This window comes from Aythya fuligula, chromosome 24, assembly GCF_009819795.1.
Source record: "Aythya fuligula isolate bAytFul2 chromosome 24, bAytFul2.pri, whole genome shotgun sequence".
Classification (NCBI taxonomy): Eukaryota; Metazoa; Chordata; class Aves; order Anseriformes; family Anatidae; genus Aythya; species Aythya fuligula.
The window spans coordinates 5,891,934-5,914,466 of NC_045582.1; the positions used below are offsets into that span (position 1 = coordinate 5,891,934).

Sequence of the window (22,533 nt, forward strand, 5' to 3'; positions counted from 1 at the left end):
CTAAAAGACCTCTTTGAGTCACTATGGGGGTCATTGCCACACATCTGAGGAACACGTGCTTTTTCCTGAGCTGCTGAAGCTAACTGTAATGTGATCATTGATTAAATAGGCACAGGGATGGTCCCATAGGATGAAGGCCATTAGACTTTCCCACAAGGGTCACAGCTCACAGCATTTCTTGCCATCCCAGGAAGCACAGGGGCTTCTATGCCCCTCCTTGGTGAGCAGCTCAGCTTTGAATTCACATGGAAATTGTTTGTGTGGGTGCTTGTGCTCTTCATACTCTTGGCTCAAAAAACAGACTGGCTGGATTGAAAATATCTGAACCCCTGACATTTAAAATGCTAGAGAATACTTACAAGTACTCAGCCCATGGGTATTCTCTCCATACTTGCTTTTCAATGGAAGAAATAGAGTTGCCAGTGAAATCTCTGCAAAGAAATGGTTGGCACATCACTACCATTACTAGTGTGCTGTATATAAAAGGTCTTCAAAATGACAACTTGCAAACACACACCCTGTGCCCTGTGTCAGAGCTGCTCCTTCCCTGTAGCACAATTCTCAGGGATTTCAGTCAAGACTTTTATAACACTATCTATAAAGTCCTCTTTTTCCATTCCATAAATCTCACTGCTTCTTTGGAAGACAGAGGGGTCCTGGAAGGTTAGGTATGCAACTGGAAAACCCGCTCCCCTGCAAATTTGGCTGCTAAGGTAGGGCAGAGTTGGCCTGGAGACTCAAAACCACATAGCCCAGCTTCACCCCTTCAAATTTCCACACAAACTCTTGGAAACCACCACCACCTGCGGCTGGCCCTCTGTTGGGTGTCCCCTGTGGCGAGGCCAGTACAGGGTCTGGGTGGGTGGATTTCAGCTGGCACCCTGCCTTAGCTCACTACCAGGCAGGGGTCAGCGGGGATAAAACACCGAGGAAGGTCCAATTGAGGGGTCTGACCTGGACGTGGGGGAGCAGCGCTTCCAGCCCTGCCCCGTGGTACTCACAGGATGGAGAAGGCCCAGCGGCGGGTGGCCCGGGGCACCCCAGCCAGGGAGGCCCAGCTGCAGTTCAGCAGCCGCCGGTGGCAGTGGCAGGAGGCCGGGCAGAAGCCCCTGGGCTGCCCCTGGCCCGGGGCTGCCGCCAGCAGCAGTGCCAGGAGGAGGAGCGGGCAGTGGGGCTGGGGCAGGCCCATGGCGCTGGCGCAGGCCCAGCTGGGGTCGCCGGGCAACCAGGCCACAGGCCTGGGGCCTGTGCAGGCCTTGCCTCACCTCACCTCACAGCTCACAGTGGAGGTTTTGGTTATTTCTTTTTTTTTTTTTTCTTTTTTTTTTTTTTTTTTTTCTTTCTCCCTGCTGTGGGATGTCCTGCCCCTAAAAAGGAGCATGTTGAGAGATTTTACTGTGTATCTGGCATTCCCATGAGGAAGGCTGACCCCACCACCACAGGACGCCTGCACTGGGAGGGGGCCCTTCCACCAGGCTCTCACTACTTCCACTCAAAAGATGAGTTATAAAACTTGCTGATAGGAAACAGAGCAATGGGGCTTTAATTTCACATCATCAACAAGTATTTCCAATGTGAATAAGAAAGAGGAAGCTGGGTAATTTGCAGCCAGTGTTTCATTTTATAAATATGATCTCCTGAGAACTTGCCATGATGGAGGTTTTACCACATCCCTCCGAGGTCTGCTCTCATGCTTAATTATTTCCACTTGTAAAACGTTGCATCTTACTTCCCATTTCAATTTTTCTAAATTCAGCTCCCAGCCACTGGATCTTGTTTCACCTTTGCCTTCCAGGTTAAAAAACTCAACCAGTATCGGGTGTCTTCTCCTTGCAGAGCCATGTAGTCCTGGATTAAATCACTTTTATTTATTTATTTATTTATTTATTTATTTATTTATTTATTTATTTTTGTTAAATAAATATGCCACACTCTTCTCATTTCAAGATTTGTACTCCAGACCTGCAGTCATTTTCATGGGTCTTCCCTGAGCTTTCCCATTCTTCAGTTGTCTTTTTACCAAAGACAGAAGGCAAAAAATCTGAGCAGGGGTTTGTTATCAAATACGCATTCCCTCTCCCACCACATGCCCTTGTGAGCTTGGGAGCTCAATGTACCTTCCCACTGAATATGCTGCCTCAAAAATTCATGTATCACACGAACAGAAATACAAAATAAGATTTTTCTCAATTTAATAAAAAACATGTGTTCTAAGTTAAAAAGAATCTGCTTTAAATTGTAATAAGGTCCCAACTGCTTGGTTCAATACATCAACACAGGAGTTAGGCTTATCTCTTTAAGTGAAATTTCACCTAGAGAAGTATTTTTTTTCTGTGCCTGTGCACAGATGTGTAAGTACCAGATCTACTCCTGCTGGTAAGACATCTCTCCCTGCCTCTGACTTTCTCCTGCAGATCAGAGCTAACCTGAGCTGCAGGCTCTTGCAGCGAGGTCTTGTTCATTTTATTTTTCTGTAAGTGCTATGCACATCTGTTTTGCTGTCTAAATAATAACTGTGCAGGTAAGCTGGCTTCCAGATATAGTTGACCTGGATAAGCTGACAGGAAATCACTTCCTCTCCAGAAACAGCATACATTTTTGGGCTTAATTTTAGTAACAGTAAGTTTATTGCCCATTTCTTTTGCTGTTCTGTATTTGGAGAAAAATAAAACATTGGAGATGAGGCATACATCATTGCACAGCTTTAGACTTTCATTCCTAATCAAACGCTACAGACCTTTTGGAAATGATCTGAAGAGAGACCTGCACTAATTAGATGGCATCCCCCAGCTAGGGAACTCATCATCAAAACTCAGATCGGAAAAAACTTCTTCTTCGAGGTCAAACTGTTCCAAGGGCAATTCATTGACCTGGGGAGAGAAATCCAAGAGTAAATTTCTTTCTCTACAAATTTTTGCTTCTTATGTCTGCACCTAGAAACACAATGTATTTTTACCATGTATAAAAGATGGCCTCCATAAAATTTACAAATTCAGGAACATTTCTGTTTTGGAAATACTGAGCAGCATCACAATAAAATGAACCAAAAATGACACCCAGAAGCTCTCCTCCCTAGCAAGTCCCTCCAAATTCCTGTCTGTAAGCTAGCCTCATCAGCCTGGTAGGTGCCTTGCAGAGAGAGAGATGAATTAACTCCCCCACACCACCACCAGGAAAGTGAGGTGGCTGCAGAAGTGAGGCATGACTCTTATTCAAACAGGGGTTAGGGAAGCAGCGGGTTTTCTCTGCACACTTCTTTTATGGTCACTGCATGTTAGGACATTTCTCTGTGGGTTTAAAAGAAGTCAGATAGAAGAGGCAATACAGAGGAAAATGCAGAGAGAGAACAAAATTACAGAAATTGAATAATCTCAACTGAAAAAAACAGATGGGGTAGACATTAGTTACTTCACACACAAAAATACCTCATATTTTAGTTACTTTTCAGTAAGAAAGGAAGACAGTTCTGCCCGTGGACACTAGGTGACTCAGTGTCATCAAATGTGTCACAAGGCTAATTAGACACTTCCTTCATGCAAACTGCAGGAGGAGTTTGACACTGTGCTGTATGTGTCGCTGATGCACCACGTGAGACTGATGCTTGCTTTCAAAAGAGCACCAACTGGTAAATAGCATTTTTCAAATGAAGGGAGATAAAAATCTGCTCAGGACTGGTTGTATGAAAAAGCTAGCATTCAGAACTCATCTCACTGTGCATGATTATTAAAGTTTTACTGTTATACCTGGGTATTTTTGTTTGGTGCATGCTAACAGATCCCACAATTACCTGCAAGGATTTCACCAAAGCTTTTAGCTATCTTTCCCTGGGGTAAATATAAGTTCACAAAGGAGATTTCTAGATAGGCAGTTGTATTTATTAAAGAACTTATTAAAAAATCATTTGATCTAACCTACTGTAACTTTACTGGGATTTTCACTTTCACAGATTCTATGAAGAGCAGGCTTTGGCACTGTCATGTGTCAGACTTATTAACCTGCCCTTTAACAGTCCTGTAGCCTAACTGCTTACTTTCCTGCTCCAAGAGGGGGACTGGACTAAATGATCTTTCAAGGTCCCTCCAATCGTAAACATTCTGTGACTATATGATTCCTGTGCTAAAATATACATGCATTTCTACACAGAGTTGCCTGGGAGAGTAGGAGTTTTATAACCTTAGTGTGCTGTTATACAATTCCCAGATGTGATTACTTTCTGAAATTTGAAAGAGGTAATTGCATAAAAAGAGGATGTGAATGGTTGTAACAGTTGATAGCTGTATCTCTCTGATCTCTAGATACAGATACTATGCAAAAGCTAAACATCTGCTGGTCTTACCTGAACAAGCCCCTTCAGTTCCTCTTCTGTTAAGGAGTCTGTGGGCTCCTCTTGAGTGTGGTTGTACTCCACAGCCACTTTACCATTCTCTGAAACAAGCACACAAAATAAACAGCCAGAGATATGGTTAGTGTGCATAATGACAATAAACCTACCCTCAGCTCCAAATGGGACAATTCTACCTCATAATGCTTTCAGAGTGGTTGGCTGCTCTGAATGAGTGTGCAAGGAACAGGTCATTTTATTGTCCCTTAGCATAATGTGGGGCTCTAATTTATTTTCTTAAGTAATATAACTGTTTTACTGTAAAAAATTAATCTCTTGGTAATGGTTTAAGAAGTGCTTATGGGCTGCAGCATTACTACAGATGTGGACAGAGCTTCTGATTCCTGCTGCCATGCCTGGACTCAGAAATAAAGGGTTTGATCTTTCTACTGTCAAGCAAGCTTCTGTGTAAGCAGGATTGGGCGGTGCCACTTCCAGGAGTGCTGGAGTTCTGAGAGTTGAGGAAGGAAAGAGCTGAAGGTTTTGTCATGGTAATTATGAGGTACAGAGGAAAAGAGTGCTAGTTACTGCATTGTGTAATGCGTTGTGGATCTGCAGAACTGCTTCCTTCTCTGACTTGCCTGCCTGTCTACTCTGCAAAAAACTGAAAGGCTCTGACTAAATGTATTGGAAACTGAAAGTAAGGAAGCAGAAATCTGTGGAGAAGATGGAGCATATTAATTACCGGTCTTTGTGTATGTGATGGACCGAAAGGCAGGAAGCACTGCAAAACACCTAAATACTCACCTTTCTAAGGAATACCTTAAAGAATCCAGGGAAGGATGCTGGCAGATTATATAAATCCTGCTGAATTCAACAGAATTTAAGTTCCTGCTCAAATGGTTTGCTGTATCAGTACCACAGCATGAGATGGTGTTTACTGACAAAGTCCCTGCTCTGTGAAGTGAGGATAGTGGCACTGACCTGATTACATGAGAGTCTGTCCTGAAGTTGAATGCATTACAGACTAAAGTACTCAGATCCCACATAAACAGGTGTCATCTAAAAGCTCAGAAAGCACAAGACCTGGAACCCAGAAGAAGCAGATCTAGCAGTTTCTGTCTATACATAGAGCCAGCTTCTATGATTTAAAAAACACAAAGGAGAGAGCAGGCCCAAATATGCAGCACTGAACACAACAGTGGGGCAGGGACCATTGATAGCACCTGACTGGTTTGGAACCAGGTCACAAGTGTGCAAAGCTCTGCAATTCAGTTCACATTACCCCTGGAACTAGAAATTCTTCACATCCCCATTCAGCATGCACACATACTATGCTAATAAGCTCTACCTTAGACCCTGGCTTAAGCATAAAGCCAGGGTTTATACTTCAAGCATTTGCATTTTTTGAAACAGTTTCAGTGTCTTTATCATAAAAAAAAATCCATCTCCTTTCACTCACATAGCTTATATGGTGAAACTACTCTTCAGCGTTACATCAGTGAAGACCACAACACAAGTTTAATTCTGAGACCCTACATACAGTGAATCCTGAGAATTCACATCAATTATCATGGAAGTCATATCATTAGTTTAAACACCCCAGTGTTTAATACAAAAATAGGCCTTACCTAAAACTACAAGGAGTATCTTCTGAAAGGCGCTAGACAAAGCTTTCCCAACTGCGAGTTTCTGAACTCTTCTTGTGGCTGTGACAAACTCAAGAGGATCTATACCAAACAAACAGCATGTTATTAAGATGAAAATCTGCATATGAAGCACACCAGCTGCATTGCACTAGCAAATGAAAGCAAACACAGCTTTATGGATCTGGTAAGAAAGCTGCTTTTATTTTGTTAGTTGTTGGCTGTGTGGCAGTACCTTCACAAAGCCTTCATGGGTCAACCCTAAGCAGCACACAGTCCTCAGCCCTGGGTCAGGATCCTGCCCAGGGCAGCTGGCAATGGGGAGCCCAGCTGACATCAGAGCTGCGTCACAGACACAAAATTTCTTTAGAATCATATAGTATGGCTACATCAGGAGTGATCATGGTGGGGAATGAATAGCCTTACAGGTGAGAGGATGAGAACCTACAGGGGAGGTAAGTGTTCCTGACATGACACTGGGAGGGAAGAGGCATCCTTGGAATCCCTTTCTGTACAGCAACACAGCAGTGCACAAGCCCCTGCACATATCCTTGTCTCCAGCTAAATTCATATACTACATCAGATCCACAAACTGTGGAAACAAGATTGAACAGTGTTTGTGAAAGGTGCTAGAAGAAACTTTTATCTGCATGCAAAATATACCTTCACTGTTTTCAATGTCTGCCTCGCCGAGGCCAACTCCCCTGGTGCATACCCCATGGTTGGGCAGTGTCACTTCCACAGCACCCAGGTATTTCACAGATCGCTTCTGTAATATCTTTCCCAGGTCCCCATTCTCATCATCAAAGCCTGATACATTCTGCAGCTGTTGGGAAGACCACAAATAATTAATTAAGATGGAATAGGAAGTGACCACGTAGGCCTTTGCTTGCATAGTACAGACCTTCTCTGCAAAGTGTGTGACTCCAAGGTGGTATGTAGCACATGGTGGAGGCAGAACAGGGATGCTTACTGTTTTGATCCTATTTTAGAAATGGCTCATAGTCCCCATCTTCTGGAGTCTCAGACAACTCACACACTTTCAGCATGCGAAGACAAGCCCTGGCACTACTTTAATTACACTCGCATGAAAACCTGATGCCCCCATTTGTATAAACAGAAGCTCAGCCAATGCCCTCACTCACAGCAATCTTTTCTCCCTAAGCTTTCATGAAAACCGCAAAACCCAAGCTGCAGCTCCTGTAGCTGTCTTCATTATTTGCTGATTTGAGGACAATTCTGTTTATTCCACCAACAGGTCTAATTCAGAATAGGGGATGGAAAGAGAAAGGGGAAAGATGGTGAATGAATATAAAGGGCCCCTTACTGTGATAATGCGACTGGACCAGCCATTAAAGCCAAGGTAGTGGTTGGCCAATTCCTGGCACTTGTTGCTGTTGAGAGCAAGGACTTGTTGCTGAAGTCCCTTCTGTTTGGTGCAAACACAAACCTGTTCAGGAAAGAAGAAATATGGTTAGCAAGGCTCTGCTTGCAAGGTTTCCACTGTGGACACACCATTGATGGCTCTGGGAGAGATATACGTACATTACCTATTTCCTAACAGCACAAGTATATCTGATATGCATGAAATATTGTTTACCCAGGAACAGGGTGCACAAACAGAGAGATGCTGGCATTTTTCTCCTTAAGTGCTACCTGGGAGCCAGTGGCAGGTGATGTCATGACTACAAGGCATGCAGCAAAAAGTCAGCCAACCTTTGATGAAAGGCAGAGGGAACATCACTGAGAACAAAAAGTATTTTCTGTGATTCTACCCTACTGTTGGAAGTTGCAGTACCGAGTGCTGTAAGTGGCTCACCCGTGGCCTTGCTTACCTTCAAGGGAGATTTCTGGAACAGCCTCTGCCCATTGCATGCACGCTGGGCTCTGCTGGCATCTCTGTCTGAGTAAAACTTGATGATGGCGTAATACCCAGGCCCTGCCACAGCAGCGTTTCTGTGTGCTCGCACGGAGTACAGCAGCCCAAATTTTGAAAACACTGAAAACAGGGAATGCTGAGGAAAAATGAGAAAAAAAGGGTCTTTTGAAGAACATCCACTGGTACTCCAGGGAACAAGCAACCCTGACAGAGACAGGACCTAGTTACCTAGAAAACAAGGAATATTTCATTACTGTTCCCTCTGTATAATGGCAATGAACCCTGGAATAAGCAGCAAGACTGGAGATGAGGCTTTCCCCATAAAAACAAGCTCAGCCTGATGGGACCCTGACCCCGGTGTCTCATGAACAGTATCTTCCAGCCTCTGACCCAGGAGGAGAGCAGACAGACGTGGTGTTTCCAGTCCCGTGGGTTATCCTCATCCCTGACTGCTTCTTACTCTCTTCCATCCTGCTTTATGTGGCCACGCTGTTTTGTTGAGACTTTCAGTTAAACACTAGCACAGTATTTTGCAGGCTAAAGGGATTTTGTTTCAGCTCTTGGACATTTTGGTCTCCTAGTTTTGCTTTGCAGACTACAGGGGCAGAAATCGCCCTGCGGCAGCCTGCCACCCTCCTTGCAGTTGCCCTAAGTGCCTCAAGGGAATTAAAACATGATTTAAAAAAAAAAAAAAGAAGGGGTGGTGGTGTTAAAAAGTGTATTAGCACACAGGGAAGATGATGGGAGAGGTGGCCAAGTGCTGATGGGGGACTGGGGCCTTAGGTCTGTGTAGGGAGAGGCCTCTACGGAGTCCAACCCCGCTCCCAAACCTCGGGGGAACCCAGGGGGTCCCGACCCCGCTCCCCAGCCCCGGGGGGAGGCCCGGGGGGTCCCGATCCTGCTCCCCAGCGCCGGGGGGACCCGTGGGGGGTCCCGGCCTCGCTCCCCAGCCCCGGGGGGACCCGCGGGGGTCCCGGTCCCGGCCCCAGCCCCAGGCCCAGCCTCACCTCCAGGCCCGGCGCCGGCTCCAGCCCCCAGACCAGCAGCGTGTGGGCGCTCCCCGCGGGCACCCTGAACGCCAGCACCTCGGCCATGGCCGGAGCCCTCCCCGCCGCCCAGGGCCCGGCCCCCGGCCCCGGCCCGCCCCGCTCCCCGCCGCCTCCTCGGCCCTGCCCGCCCAGGCCGGGTGCGCAGGCCCGGCGGGGCTGTGTGTGTGTGTATGGTACAGGGGAAAAGCGCCCCAAATCCGCCCCCCGTCCCCCCAGGCAGGCAGACGGGCACAGCTCAGCGGTAGCGGGTTTATTCTCCTCGGGGCAGAGCGATTTTCGTGAGAGGGGACGGGGCAGGCCCGCGGCGAGGGGCCGGGATGGAGGGCGGCCGTCCCGGCCTCAGATGGTGCAGTTGCTCTCTCCGAAGCGGCGGCACTTCATCACCTTCAGGTAGGTCTCCACCTTGTGCAGGTCCTTCTTGAAGCAGGAGAGCAGGCCGTAGTTCTTCAGCAGGGCGTCCTCGTTGCGCAGGTGGATGTCGAACTTGTCGTAGGTGGGCTTGAGGAGCTGCGGGCCCCGCGGGCTCCGGTCCTCCAGCTCCTGCAGGAGGGAAAGGGCCGGGGCTGAGCTCGCACCAGAGGCTCTTAAAAGTGGGGCAGGGAAGCAGGGTCCGGCCGTAGCCACTGGAGAGGAGGAGGTCATGAGAGGGGTCAGTAACGCTCTCTTTCCTCACACTTTTCCAGTGACCAGAGCTTGAAGCCAGACCCGAGCCATGTGCATCTGGAGCTGCAGTCCGCCTCTCCTCCTGCCCTGCTTTGCTTGCCAGCTGATTCGGACAACAGAACCGTTTTTGTTCAGTAAACAGGGTGTTAAAAGGCTAAAGTGTGATCATTATCTGGTTACTGGGTACTGCTTCCCATTGCCCAAACTTATATCAAACGGAGAGCAAAACCTGGAAATGCTACAGACTACGGTCAGGACAGAAGATCTCTGTTTACTCTCTGTGCCTGACTTTTGTAGTTATTTAGGTGCTAGATGATGAAAATCATCGTCCAGACTGACATCACATGGAGACAGGTCTTGGGGCTCTAGCTGTGGTGATGCTGAGCAAATCTAAGATGGGATCCTGACAGACAATAAGTAATGTCATTTAAAATAACAAAGCCAAAAGTAATCTTTCTGAAGAACATTCTCCAGCTGTCAGTTGTCTGTGTGCTAGGTTAATTTAAATGTAATATAAGAGAGAAACATCAGAGTATAAGCTTCCATCAGTACACAGACTTATATGAGTTGTTTTTATAAAATGTCTTGAGTCTTGGAAGTCAGGATGCAGAACTCTGCAAAATTTGCTTCACTTTAAAGTGTTTTCTGGGGAGATAGGGCAAACATCAGGTTTAACAGCAAGTTTAACCAATGGAGTATTCTTTGGTGCTGGGTTTGTAAAGACTGAGTCTAGACTGTTGTGATCTTCCTGGCCTGTGCTGCTATGCAGGTTATAGCAGTGCTGTTAACATCTGGTACAAGTTTTCTCATGCTCCCAGTGATGAATTGTGTGCAGTGGAGTGTTGTGATGTGACTATGTTAAAGTAAGCAAAGTTCAAAGGATGCCAATGTTTTTTGGAGTGGAAGGTGGGGAGACTTCTCATGGTCTTTGGATCCTGTAGAAGACCCTGAGAGCTCAGTGCCCTGTGTTTAGGAGATCTCTGTTACTCCGTAATCATGTTACCTACTGCAACTTACCCTCATCAGAGCTTGGATCCCTTCTTCTAGGTCCTTTAGTTTTTCAAACACTCTGTCTGAGGTGCCAAAAACCAGATTGTTTGTAAACACCTTGCTTAGGTATTGCACTGGGGTCAACCAGGACTGGATGAGAACCAGTGAAAACCGAAGAAGCTCCATATCCTGAAATTAAAAAAGGGGGTCAAAGGTGTGCAGGTGAGGTGTTTTGTAATGTTACCTGTGTGTCTTGCTCCTTCTGAAACAGCCCAGAGGTGACCCGTCGGTGTGCCCCTGCTTCTGCACCTTTAGCAAATGTTAGAGACTGAGGAGCATCAGACAGACATACATCCTGTTCTGACAACAGTTACTCTCTTTGGGGTGGGGGTATGATTTATAGGCTAACCCAAAGGTGTCTTTTTTTTTTGCATGCAGGTGTAAATAGTAAAAGGAGAGAGGAGTGATACCTCAGCAAGCACTGAAGTGCTCACAGATGGAAACCCTCTGTTCCTTGAAAGAATTCTGTGCTTGCCCAGGGGAGACAACTTACTGATTTCTGCTGGGCATCATCCTTCCCTGTGGGAGCTGGGATGGTTTCTGAGTAACAGAATGCCTGGGAATTCTTGTTGGTGTGTCTCTGGTCCTCCGGAATATAGCTGCGTTCCTGTGGAGACATCCCAAATACACCCAGATCTGTTGGCCGTGTACTGGGAGAAGAGTGCTGACTCTTTCCTCAGGCTGTCCTGACAGGTTGCTCTTTTCAAGAAAGAAATGTGAGACATGAAGTGTTTCTCTGTACAGGACTGGCAGGTAGGAAGCTGGAAATCACGTGTTGGTTGGCACAGTAGCTGCTAGACCTATAGGTCTTGCTTTCACTAAGCCAAAGTGCCGAGGTGAACACAGACCACACGGACTGCATTCTCCTGAGGGGCAGATGACTCCCTTGAACAGCTCTGGCCAAAGCAGACACCTTGTTCGAGCTCCTGGCCAAAGCAGAAGCTGGATAGTTTTAAGTCAGTGCCATAGGTTACTGTCACAGAAAGGTTGCAAAATGCCTGCTGCTCCCCACAGCTCTCAGGACTGGGTTTCTCTTTGAGGCAGCTGGCTGTGAGTGGTGGGTTTGGGTGTGGGCAGCTGTGGCCCTGAGGAGGATCAGGGGTGGAGGCAGAGAGCTGTGAGGAGGAGACAGGCTGGTAGAGGCCGGTTCTATCCCATTAAGACTCCTTTTTCCTCCTCAGGATCTGACAGGAGACACCAGTAGTTGAAATGCATCTGTTTCTAGAAAATTGGACTGGGTGGGAAGCCGTGATATGGTCCTGAAAACATCAGGTTAATGAGGAGATGCCCGGAGGCTGTGACACTTACGAACTCTTTGTACGTCTCTGCGGCCAGGAGGTGGAGGTGCTGAGCCCTCAGCACAGCGTTGGCAAACAGGTTGGAAAGGGGCATGGCTGGGAAGGTGGCAGCTTCTTGTGGCCACTGCAATCCCAGGGTGATCACAGTGATGAGGAGAGGAGAAAACCACGACCCTGCAGCAAAGTGGAGAGGAGTGCTGTTAACTGTCCTTCAGTGAGGGTGGCACCTGCATATTACTTCCTGGCCTCTTCTGCCTGTGCTAACCCTAAAGAATGTCTTGTTTGTGTTCATGCACGATCTTAGCACTCCAGTGACACCCCATCCCCTTTTACTGGATGTGCCCTCGAGGCTTGTGCTGCTCCCAGTGTTACAAACAATGCTTTTCTGCCTTAAGAATGATTGTTGCTCCATGAAAACTGCAGTGCATCTCTGTGTTGTTCCTTAACACACTCATGTTTTTCAGTCAGTCTTGCCTTCATGAATGGAGTACGATGCATGAGCAAACGGGATGGTGAGTACCAGGGGAGGGACTGGGAATAGTTCACTGTAGCCTTGTTTTACACCATGCTGCTGACATGAAACTGTCTGTCTGCCTTCACTAGGGTGAAAAGTGATTGCATTACCTGTGTTGTAACTGAAAACTTCTGCTCTCTGGCACACACCTGTAGAATCCAGCGATCCCTGACAAGTCTAAAGGTTATTAACGCCTAGCATCTAACTCGCACAAGTGGTCTCTGTAAGTACAGATGGACACAAAGTTAATCTCAAACAAGCACCCTTCAGTGGAGGAATACCCTGGAGCCTGTAGGACTTGGACATAGGCATTAGACATCATCCTGATCCCTGTCTTAAGCCTTGAATGTGAGTTTTAATATCCCTGCCACTATTTATGTTAGTAATAACTATTCCTGCTCTGGCTTGCATGTCTTTTCTTCTTGTTCTCCAGCCTCTCCTTGCCCCTTGCCTGTAGCATTAAATGCCCCTTGCATGTGCATTAGCATAATGAATACCTGAGTCAATCCATGGTTAAAAGTCACGCTGTTGGGAAAGCCATTCTTTTTCATTGATTTTTAAGTTGCCACGTCTTAATTTAGGGCAGGCACTGAGCATATATAGGCAACAGTACCATCCTATCATAATATCCTATCACCCAAAGCACATAATCAGAATCATAGAATCATTCAGGTTGGAAGAGACCACTAAGACCATCTAGTCCAACCTTTAACCTGATACTGGCAAGTCCACCATGAAAACATACTACTAACTTCTACATCTACATGTTTCTTGAAGACCTCCAGGGACAGTGACTCAACCACTTCCCTGGGCAGCCTATTTCAATGCCACACAACCCCTTCAGTAAAGAAATTTCTTCTAATATCCAACCTAAACCTCCCCTGGCACAACTTGAGGCCATTTTCCCTCATCTTACCACTTAGTACTTGGGAGTAGAGCCCAATCCCCACCTTGCTACAGCCTCCTTTAAGGTAATTGTAGGGTGTGGTAAGGTCTCTCCTGAGCCACCTTTTCTCCAAGCTAAACAACCCCAGTGCCCACAGCTGCTCCTAATAAGACTTGTTCTCTAGACCCGTCACCAGCTTTATTGCCCTTCTTTGGACACAATGCTGCCTGTAGCCGCATTGGCAATCCTCGTAAACTGAAATAAAGAAGAGTACCTGGAGCCATTTCTGCCTGAAGAGTTGCTCAGATGTTGCTTGAAAGTGAATGTTTCTTCCTTTCATCTAGGCTGGTAATGGCAACTGTTGAGACACCCCTTATATAGTAGGGGGTCTGTTTAAAATGTATATATGTGTTCATGATCACAACAACCTCTCTATATCTTCTCCATGCATAAATGCACACGTGTTCGCAATGGTGCTACCTAATTGTAGTCATTTATACATAGATGGAAAGGTTGGGGAGGATGTTTGCCTAGGGATGAAATTAGCACTGAATGGTTTCTCCATATTCTGCTGTTTATTGCAAATAACGGTTTTATCATCATGGAAGAGCCACCCCAAATCAGATCAGTGCTTTTACATGGTGGAATTTCCCCGCATAGGTAGAAAGTGCTCCTAATTTTCCTGCCTGCTCCTGGCAGGGTCTGGCCCACAGTTAACAGGGCTGACAAGCCAGATTGGGACACCTCTGACATAAAGCAAAAGAGGTAGTTTCCCATTTATCATTAGTGGGGATAGAGCTGGGTGGATGTTGCCAGGTGAACCACATTTCTGCCACATAACTTCTGTCATGCTACCAAAATTTCAAAAATTCAAAAGGGATATTTTGAACAAGTTGATTTTTTTTAAATAACAATTTCTATTCCTTGAGGTAACGGTTTGATTCAAATTTTCAGCCAATGCATTATTTTACTTACATTTGTTCTCAGGTGCTTTTATTGTCTAATGTATTTTTTTCCTCATGCAACAGCTCAAGCATTGAACTGCAGAAGTAATTTGCAAAGCCCTGCTTTGAGAGAGGAGATACCAACCCCCTGTCGAAAAACAGTGTGGAAGTTCCCAGGCAGAGACAGAATAAGGTCGCTGGAGTTGGCTGGTTTGTCTGGCACAGGTTTGGTGAAGAGCTGTCACATGTAGGTGTGTTACAGGGTACCAGCCTGCCTGCTGCAAATCCAAGTTCCAGAGCCCTGGGAGGTTTCTCACATCCTCAGCTGGGCAAAGCTGTGAGAAGATCTGGTCATCAGGAATGAGAAATATCTCTGCATTGAGCAGAGGGCTGGTGTGGAAAGGAGGGAGAAGAAATGGGGGAGAGCAGAGGTCACAGCACACCTATCCCTGCTTTTGAGCAAGACAAGACAGAACCTGGGATGGAGAGCTGTGTGTTGTGGTGCTTAAAGGACTTTTCTTTCCCCCCAGGGCACTGGGTGCCTCAAGCCACCCTGTTTGTTCAGGGCCCTGTTTGGTCCCCAGTCAGGGGCAGTGCTCTGGCTCCCCGAGCCCCTGGGTTGGCCTGCCCCCCTGCTTTGGCTCCAGTTTCCACCAGGCAGCATCATCAGTGGAGCAAAGGGTGCGAGAGCTCTTTAATAAACACGCTGGGGAGAGCGTGATCTGTTCCGAGAAGCCCCTGGGTGTTCACTCGCATGGTGGTGTCACAGAGTAAATGTCAGTCCCTAGAGAAAAGGGAACAGTGGGTCCTGCAGCTATCAGGTATCCGGTCACCCAATAGCCAGCAACATCTGGGTGTGTTTTTCTACTACAGATTGTGTTTAAATATGTCAATATTCGTCAGAGGTGAGCAGAGCAGCAGCCCCACCAGCCAGCACAGGCTCTGCTGCCTGCTCACGATGATGCTCTACCACTGCAGCTAGATTAATATGGCACCTTGCACCAGACTGCTGCCCATCACTTGCTACCCTGCTGCCCCTCCAGCCCTGTTAGCAAAAGCACGGTGCTAAACCAGCAATTTTCATCTTAGAGCCAAGCACAGAGATGCCAGCATGTTCCAGGCTGTGCCCCCGAGGTCTGTTTTCTCCCCACTCACATAATTTCTGTGCATTAAATGAGGCAGAAGCTTTGTGGAGATGGCAGTGTATGGCTCGGATCCTGGGCTGGACGAACACACGCCACTGGCACGATTACATTTGCATAAGCAGCTTGCAAATATCAGCTTGGCATTTTCCTAGCTTCGAAGTGCCCACATGCGCGACCCAAAGTAGAACATCATAAAGCAGCATGAGGCTCAGTAATTTCCAAGTTCCTTTTCTTATTTGAAAGAGAAAAAAAACTCCATTCTTTTCAGGGTGGTCCCACGTCCACCCGCCTTGCCCTGTGGACAAATGAAGCAACTTTCCTTGGAGGTATGTGTACGCCCTGGTTCCTCCTGGCCCCCCAGGAGGGGTTTTGTGCAGAGGTTCCCAGCCGGGGACCTACAAACGGTGAATCCTGACTGAGGAGCCAGATGCTGGCCCACGGCCCAGGCTCTGTAGCTCCGTCGGTAACGAGATGGATGGTAGAGGCTTTAAGTGATGGTTGACTGCCTTTGCTAGCTCACTACCCTGAAAGTAAATAGTCCTTTTCAGTTTGAATTGTGTGTTTGTGTGTGTATTTTCTGGAGCCTGGACTGCTCAATTTCACCCAGCCTATTTCTAAATGGCAGATATCATGAGGCTGAAGGAGGTCCAGGACTGCAGCCCAGTGGGACTTAAAAACAACTGTCTGCCCAGTCATACTTCAATGGTGGGGATAAGAATCAGGATACAGAGCCTGGACTGTATATATTGAAATGTGTTTAATTACACTGAGTGCATTTTAAATACAAGCCTATTTCAATATAAAATTAAAACCCATCTCTGTACTCCCCAGAAACTAATCTAAGCAATTAAAGTAAAACCCTAGCAATACAGAAATACTTATTTGCTTCTGGCATTTTAAAGGAAGCTAAGGCCCTGGGCTAAGAGAGTAGCCAAGCGGCAGAGCGGAACTGGGGTCACCGAAACTGCTTTTGACATTGCTTCCTCTACAGACGGAAACAGCAAATTCTCCATGCTTCGTGTGATTCGGTTAAGTCAGTGGAGTGAGTTGTTTACACAGAGCTGAGAAACCAGTTGGGAATTGGGAAGGCCGGAAAATTTGCCTTCCTCTCCCATTTTGTAACTGAAAACAAGGCATGGAGGGATGAGCCCTGCTAGTTCTAAAATCTTGGCAAACATGGAAACCAGGAATTCACTTCCCTCACTGTGAGTACTCCTTCAGTTAATCAAATTTACAAGTAAGACGTGTTTAAGTAACATTTAAATACATGTATATGTAGCCAGTTTAGGACAGCTCATTTAACTAATAAAAAACAACCTTAAAATGCTGTTTTTGTGCTATTTAGATTGAATCCCAGTTTTCCATTAAGCTGATTTACCAGTAAACAAGAACCAGCCTGTTCCCTATTTGCTCGTAATTTTACCCTAGTTTTTTTTTCTGCTGGCTATCCATGACTTGGGGAGGTCTCATCTTTCAGCCTCACAGTTGTTGTCACACACCCCCCCCCCCCCACTGCCCGTCACCCTGGTGTCCTGCCTTGTCCAGCTTCATCCTGTCAAACCCACCGTGATGGGCTCCCCACGCCTCCGGGGACCCCCCCGGCAGTGAAAGCCCCGGTGCTGTGCCCAGCCAGCCCTGAGCCCCGTCACCCGCACGCCTGCTGCTGCCGCGCCAAAACAGTTTTTATTAACAGAACCAATTAGTGCCGTTCTGCTCCTCTCCAGATGTTTTCTAGCTTTTCTTGCAAGAGCACATGTATCTGGAGCAGAGCTCAGCTCTTTGTTCCTGGCATGGGGCCCTGTTCCTCCTGCTTTGGTTCCTGGCGGTGGTTTTTGTCTCGTCCCAAGCTCATCACTGACGTCTTGGGGCCGCGGTGGTCCCCCTGTGAGTGCTCAGCTGGGGCTTCCAGCAGAGCCCACAGCTGCTCTCAACTTCACATCCCTGCCTGCACTTGGGGCCCTGAAGGGGTGAAATTTGGTTTCCAGCTGCCTGAGCAGAACCCACAGAAAGCTGCTCCTTGTTCCCAGACATCCCACAGACCCTGGCACCAGGGTTATAGTGGGGTGGCACCAGGATGCGGCACGAGGACACCCCTGGATCAGGCACGGCAGGACGCAGCTTGGATGTCTGGAACAGGAGGTGCAGGATGTGAATTTACCCATTACCTTTATTACGGCTTGAAAAAGCAGTCGTACATCTGTGTCCCACACTTTAAATCTTTCCCATAGGTTCTGAGGTTGCACTTGTCCCTCTCCAAGGGAACATCCTTCTGACACAGGCCAACTCTTGCCTGGTGAGGAGCAAGCCCTGTGCAAGACCCTCCAGGACTGGGCTGCCTCCCCAGCTTTTCTGTAGTCTTTGGAGAGAACGAGGCACTTTCAGAGGATCTTCCAGCTTCTACAACTTCCGGCTTGGCCTGCTGGGCACGTCTATGGCTTGAGAGCTAAACAGTGGCCCCAAATCTACTTAAAACACCCCGATAGTTCTGCTCACCTTGGCTCCACTGCCAGGATTACAGGGCCCACAGCGGGGTCTCACAGCCCACAAGGGTCCTTGCAGCACGGGGAGTGATCAAGCATGGTCCTCTCCTTCCAGGAGGTGGTGGGGACAGAGGAGCCCCAGCACCCAGCACCGTACTGCCATTGTGTTGGCCACGCAGGAGCTCAGAGCAAGATGTGGGGCTGCCTGGGGATCGGGGCTGCTGGCGACCAGGGGGCTGGGGTTGGCTCCTAATATCTACATGGGCTTTAGGGGTTCAGCAGCTGGGGCAGGACAGTCTTGGGGAGCGCAGCGAGCACCGAAGGGCAGCAAGGCTCGAGCTCTGTGCAGGGCTGCTGGAGGCAGCTGAAGGTCCGTGGTGGCAGATCGGGACCTGGGTGCCTGTCCCCACAGGGCACTGGCATGGTGCTGGCAGGGAGCGATGCCACCGGTGCTGGCCTGGTGGTGGGTGTGAGACCCCTCACTCCTCCCCTGGGTGTTCCCCGACTGTCCATTTGGCCTTCACGTCACGGAAAGGAGTGATGTCCTCGTAGGTGGCCATCTGCTCCACCTCCAGACCCTGTGCCGAGAAGAAGGAGTTTGAGACATGGGAGGGGGACCCCTAAGCGGGGACCCATCTCCAGAGTGCTCCCCCAGGGATCAGGGCAGCTTCTGGAAGGGGAGATGGAGACAGATGGGTGAATGTGCTTAGAGCTTGGCTTGGGGTCTACAAGCTGCTCTATGGCCAAGGAGCAATAAGCACTTGGGAGGAACGCAGGCCTCTGCGAGGGCTGCTGTACCTAGCAGGCACCCAGCAAGGGCATAACTGGCTGTTTCAAGGCTCAGACTGATATTACAGAGGTATTTCTATAATTAATTGAGCATTACCTCATAGGTGTGGTCCTCCTCAGGGCTCTCTTTGCCTTCACCCTATAGAGAGGAGAGTCACAGGTTGGGTGTCACCAGCACTCTCACAATAGCTGGCGCAGCCTGCGCCAGGATCCTCCACCCCACAGCCTCCACAGGCAAATCTGGACAGTTCCCCCATTCCATTTTAAATGCTTTTTTCAGGTAGCCATGTCCCCAAACCCGATCCTTGCCCATTCCGGCCCCAGCAGTGCCCTCACTGCCCTGCCCAGGACATGGGGCACTGCTGTGAGCACTGCGGCGGTGGAGCCAGGGACGTCCCCGCTGCTGGCGATGCTGCCACTCACTTTGTCTAGGAAGAGGAGCATGGGGACGCTGATGAAGACGACCAGCAGAACGGACTGGATGATAATGATGGCATCTTTCAGGGTGTTCCTGCTCTGGATCTGCTGGATGTTGCTGTGACCTGGGAGCAGCAGCACAGAGAGAGCCCTGAGCCCTGTCTCCGTGCCAGGCTCCCAGGGAACGGGGACAAGCTCGGCACGACCACAGGTTTGTGCCAGAGCAGAGAAGGGGACTGGGGTGATGTCTCTTGGAAGGGACCAGGGCACTGCAACCCCCTGAGGCTGGCATCAGGGACCAATTCTGGAATGGGGCACCCTGGGTAAGACCCACCACTGACCAGAACTGGGAAAAATGTGATTTTTTAGGGCAATGCACTCCCTGGTATGCACTTATATGGGATGGACATGCCAAGGCAAACCTGGGGGGTTGTCCGGCACGCAAAGAAACATCTGCCATGTGGTGGAGCACCTACAGCTGTGTCTGAAGGGGTCCCACCAGCACAGGAAAGGTTGGTGCCAGGAGTGTGATGTGGGCTTCACGTGGAGGGGGGAAGGAGGAAAAGTGTGTGTAGGGCACACACCAGCGGCGGAGGTGACGGGGGGCTCCCACTCACCCATGACTCTGAGCTCCGTCCCGCACATGTGCGGCCGCTTGTTCTCCGATGTGAGGTTCTTCCTGTCGCACGCGTAGATGCCATTGTCCTCGTATCTGATCCCGAAGATAGTGAAGTTGATGAAGTTTTCTTTCCTCTCGACACTGAAGCGGGAGGTGCTCTGGTCCCTCACATAGATCTGATCGCTGCCCTCCACCGTCTTGTACCACTGCATGCTTTGGGGCTCTGGGGTGTAGCAGATGAAGCTGATGGGTGTGTTCCTCTTGGCCGCCACGTAGCGCGGGTGCTGGTGCAGCTTTCGGCACCCATTGCCTGCCAGGGGACAAGGGTGGGCACGTCAAGCTATGGTGCTTGTAGTGGAAACTCATTTTTTTTGTGGAAGTGACTTCACTGGGTCACTTTTTTGCTGCTCCCACCCATCTCTATGTACATATGCCTTCTTAGCCCCAGCTTGGCTCCCAGATTACAGTCTGCACTGGCATGCATCATGGAGCCTTTGCCAAGACCCCCAGTTGGATTCTCTCCCCATCACTTCTACTTTTTTTTTTTTTTTTTTGTTCATTTTGCTGTATTTTGTGTTTTGCCTGTGTTCATGTCCCAGAGCTGGGACTTGTTTGGGTGGCAGAGCTCATGCTCAGCATCCTGGAGGTGGGGATGGCACAAGCCCATCACCTCTGTCACCTGGTCCCGAGCCATGGCCCGATCACCCAATGCACTCTGCAAATGCTGAGTTAAAATGCTCATGTCCTTAGGAAAGACAAAACGGATCTGGATTTGCAGAGGCAGAGCAGGGGAGGGAGATGCCCCAGAGGAGGTTGCAGCCTGGGAAGGGCTCTGGGGACATTTGTGGCTCTGCTGGGGTTGGCAGCCTCATGGTACAGCCAGAGAGTTGGGAGGGACCCTGGGGACACATGAAAGAGCCCAGCGGGTCTGAGATGTTACCTGTGCTGTTACTGGTGCTGTTCCCAACTGCTGAGATCCCACCTGCAAGACAGGAGAAGGGGTCTGAGACACTGGCCAAGGACTCCTGTAGGAGGAGCCCACTGAGGACATTCCAGATGGGACAGCACGCCCTGTGGGTCCTTCATACCCTCCCCATATGGGGCAGTGAGCTCAGGAGCATCAACCAGACCCCACTCAGAGGCCATTTGAGCACAAGCCCTCTTATTTCCACCCCATCTCCTGAATTAAGTAAGCTGCTTTCTGGTTGACAACCCAGTGAAACCTGCCTTTGCTATTAAAATGGACTGGGCCGGGGCGAGGAGCCTGGTGCCCCGCGGGTGCCCGGTTCCTCTTGCTGCAGCTGGGCAGGAAGCACCAGCCCTGTTTGCCGCGCCGCTTCAGCGCCCAGCTCCGTCTGCTCAGTGAGCATTCGCCAAGCCCTGCTGCAGGGCAGCTGGCACGGAGGTGGGGGCTGCACCACCTCCAGCGTGCTGGGGCTGCTGCAGAGCCCCCCAGAAGAAGAGAATAATAATAAGAAGAACAAGAAGCCATTTCCCCAGCCTGAGCTTTGCCCCACACTTTGCTGCCCCGCTGCAGACCTTCCCGCCCCGATGAGCAGCATGGTGAGGACTTAGCTCCAGAGACTTTCCTTGGACCAGGCTGCCCAGTTTGTCTCTAATGCCTGCCCCCCTGCAGACAAACTCTCCCTTCTGGCCTCATCTCATTTTACAATGCAGAGATGCCCCTTCTCCAGCCTGTGCACTGGGTTTGTGTCCCTGACACCTGCAGCCGGGGCTTCGCTCTCTGAGCTCTGCTGCTGTTTCTGAATGATGACCAAGCTGGCTCCTCACCTTGAAGCCCCCAGACCCTCCAAAGGCAAGATTTCCATTGCCTCCACAAGCAGCTTGAGCTTTCCCCACCTTCTCTGAAGCCACCCTGAGAGTAAGGATGAACCCTTGCAACGTCAAATCTGCGCTGGGCTCAGGTGCCCAACAGCAACCCTTTACATGATTTTCTCCCACAGGCTGAGGTTCCTCAGCCTGAAGATGAGGGTGGGGGCTGCTTCAGGGTTTGTGGGTACCCTTGCATCAAGGAGAGGGAGGAAAGGGACAGGAGCCTTGTCCTGGGTTGAAAGGCTGCTTCTCCGTGGGGATTCAAAGGGAACATCATAGGGATGTTCACACTGACCCCCCCAGGTCAACCACAAAAGCCTTTTTCCTCCCATTTCTCCTCCTCTCTTGAACACGCAGCCCTGTGCAGCAAAGGAAGGTGGCTTGGCCCTGGCCTCAGCGATGTGCTGTCCCCAGCTTGCTCCCATCCTCCAGCCTCCATGAACAATAAATGGTGAAGAAAACTCTTCTTTCCCTCCACCACAGCCATGAAGGCTCTGCACCCGCTCGGCACCCGGCTCCCCAGCTCCCTTGGCCCCAGCTGCCCACCAGCTCCTGCGCGCCATCCCAGCCCTGCACTTTCCCCATCACCCCACAGTCTGGCTTCGTGCGAAAACTCATAACTTGTAAAGTTTAATTTATTTAAAGCCAGACATGGATGGAGTCCCATAATGCACAAAGCAAGGGACGCATGCCAATGTGCATGCTTTCTTGCTCCTTCAACCCTCTACAGCACAAAGCCGGTGTTGGATGCCTACCTGCAGCCAGGGCCATCAGCCAGAGGTTTGCCTGGAGCACCCAGAGCCTCCTGCAGAAATCAGCCATTTTTTCACTGCAAACAACAGGGAAGCATCCAGTCGCTGACCCTTGCTTCTGCAAAAACACCACGGCTGCTCCAACCAGCTTGGCCTTTGCACCTAAAAATGGCAAAGCTGCTGCTACGCAAGACGGCGTCTTTCCTGCTCATGTAAATTGGCCGTGGTGGGGACTTTCCCTGGGGCTG

At 49.2% G+C, this 22,533-nt stretch overlaps 3 protein-coding genes across 4 annotated transcripts; all 3 read right to left on the reverse strand.

The window, feature by feature from the left end:
- Window positions 1-1,598: 1,598 nt before the first annotated feature.
- Window positions 1,599-8,948, reverse strand: RDM1 (RAD52 motif containing 1). Of its 2 annotated transcripts, XM_032202710.1 has the most exons (7): window positions 8,854-8,948; window positions 7,803-7,982; window positions 7,295-7,417; window positions 6,631-6,793; window positions 5,953-6,051; window positions 4,337-4,425; window positions 1,599-2,870 (listed from the first exon to the last, which is right to left on the reverse strand). In XM_032202710.1, the coding sequence occupies exons 1-7, from the start codon at window positions 8,938-8,940 to the stop codon at window positions 2,769-2,771; spliced, it is 843 nt and encodes a 280-aa protein (XP_032058601.1). In that variant the 5' UTR covers window positions 8,941-8,948; the 3' UTR covers window positions 1,599-2,768. The 2 variants fall into 2 exon arrangements, with proteins under 2 accessions (XP_032058601.1, XP_032058602.1); XM_032202711.1 differs by lacking the exon at window positions 5,953-6,051.
- A 286-nt stretch (window positions 8,949-9,234) lies between these two features.
- Window positions 9,235-12,742, reverse strand: LOC116498334 (somatotropin). Its single transcript, XM_032202571.1, has 5 exons — window positions 12,702-12,742; window positions 11,917-12,115; window positions 11,102-11,215; window positions 10,576-10,737; window positions 9,235-9,435 (listed from the first exon to the last, which is right to left on the reverse strand). The coding sequence occupies exons 1-5, from the start codon at window positions 12,740-12,742 to the stop codon at window positions 9,235-9,237; spliced, it is 717 nt and encodes a 238-aa protein (XP_032058462.1).
- A 5,612-nt stretch (window positions 12,743-18,354) lies between these two features.
- CD79B (CD79b molecule) lies at window positions 18,355-22,355 on the reverse strand. The gene is made up of 6 exons (XM_032202961.1): window positions 22,289-22,355; window positions 20,641-20,682; window positions 19,699-20,010; window positions 19,088-19,206; window positions 18,762-18,803; window positions 18,355-18,453 (listed from the first exon to the last, which is right to left on the reverse strand). Exons 1-6 carry the CDS (start codon window positions 22,353-22,355, stop codon window positions 18,355-18,357), a joined length of 681 nt encoding a protein of 226 aa, XP_032058852.1.
- Between the last annotated feature and the right edge of the window lie 178 nt (window positions 22,356-22,533).

Bases quoted from the DNA above. Each gene is read 5' to 3' on its own strand.
- RDM1 (XM_032202710.1), bottom strand. From the start codon at position 8,940: ATGGCCGAGGTGCTGGCGTTCAGGGTGCCCGCGGGGAGCGCCCACACG. The intron at 6,052-6,630 runs GTATATTTTGCA...TGTTTGGTATAG, and splicing joins AGACATTGAAAACAGTGAAG to ATCCTCTTGAGTTTGTCACA. The intron at 2,871-4,336 runs GTAAGACCAGCA...TTCTCTCCCCAG, and splicing joins AACTGAAGGGGCTTGTTCAG to GTCAATGAATTGCCCTTGGA.
- LOC116498334 (XM_032202571.1), bottom strand. From the start codon at position 12,742: ATGATGTCTAATGCCTATGTCCAAGTCCTACAGGCTCCAGG. The intron at 10,738-11,101 runs GTAAGTTGTCTC...TTTTAATTTCAG, and splicing joins ATGATGCCCAGCAGAAATCA to GATATGGAGCTTCTTCGGTT. The intron at 9,436-10,575 runs GTAAGTTGCAGT...TCCCTCCTGCAG, and splicing joins GGATCCAAGCTCTGATGAGG to GAGCTGGAGGACCGGAGCCC.
- CD79B (XM_032202961.1), bottom strand. From the start codon at position 22,355: ATGGCTGATTTCTGCAGGAGGCTCTGGGTGCTCCAGGCAAACCTCTGG. The intron at 20,011-20,640 runs GTAACATCTCAG...GTCCCCTGGCAG, and splicing joins CAGCACCAGTAACAGCACAG to GCAATGGGTGCCGAAAGCTG. The intron at 18,804-19,087 runs GTGAGTGGCAGC...TCCTCTCTATAG, and splicing joins TGCTCCTCTTCCTAGACAAA to GGTGAAGGCAAAGAGAGCCC.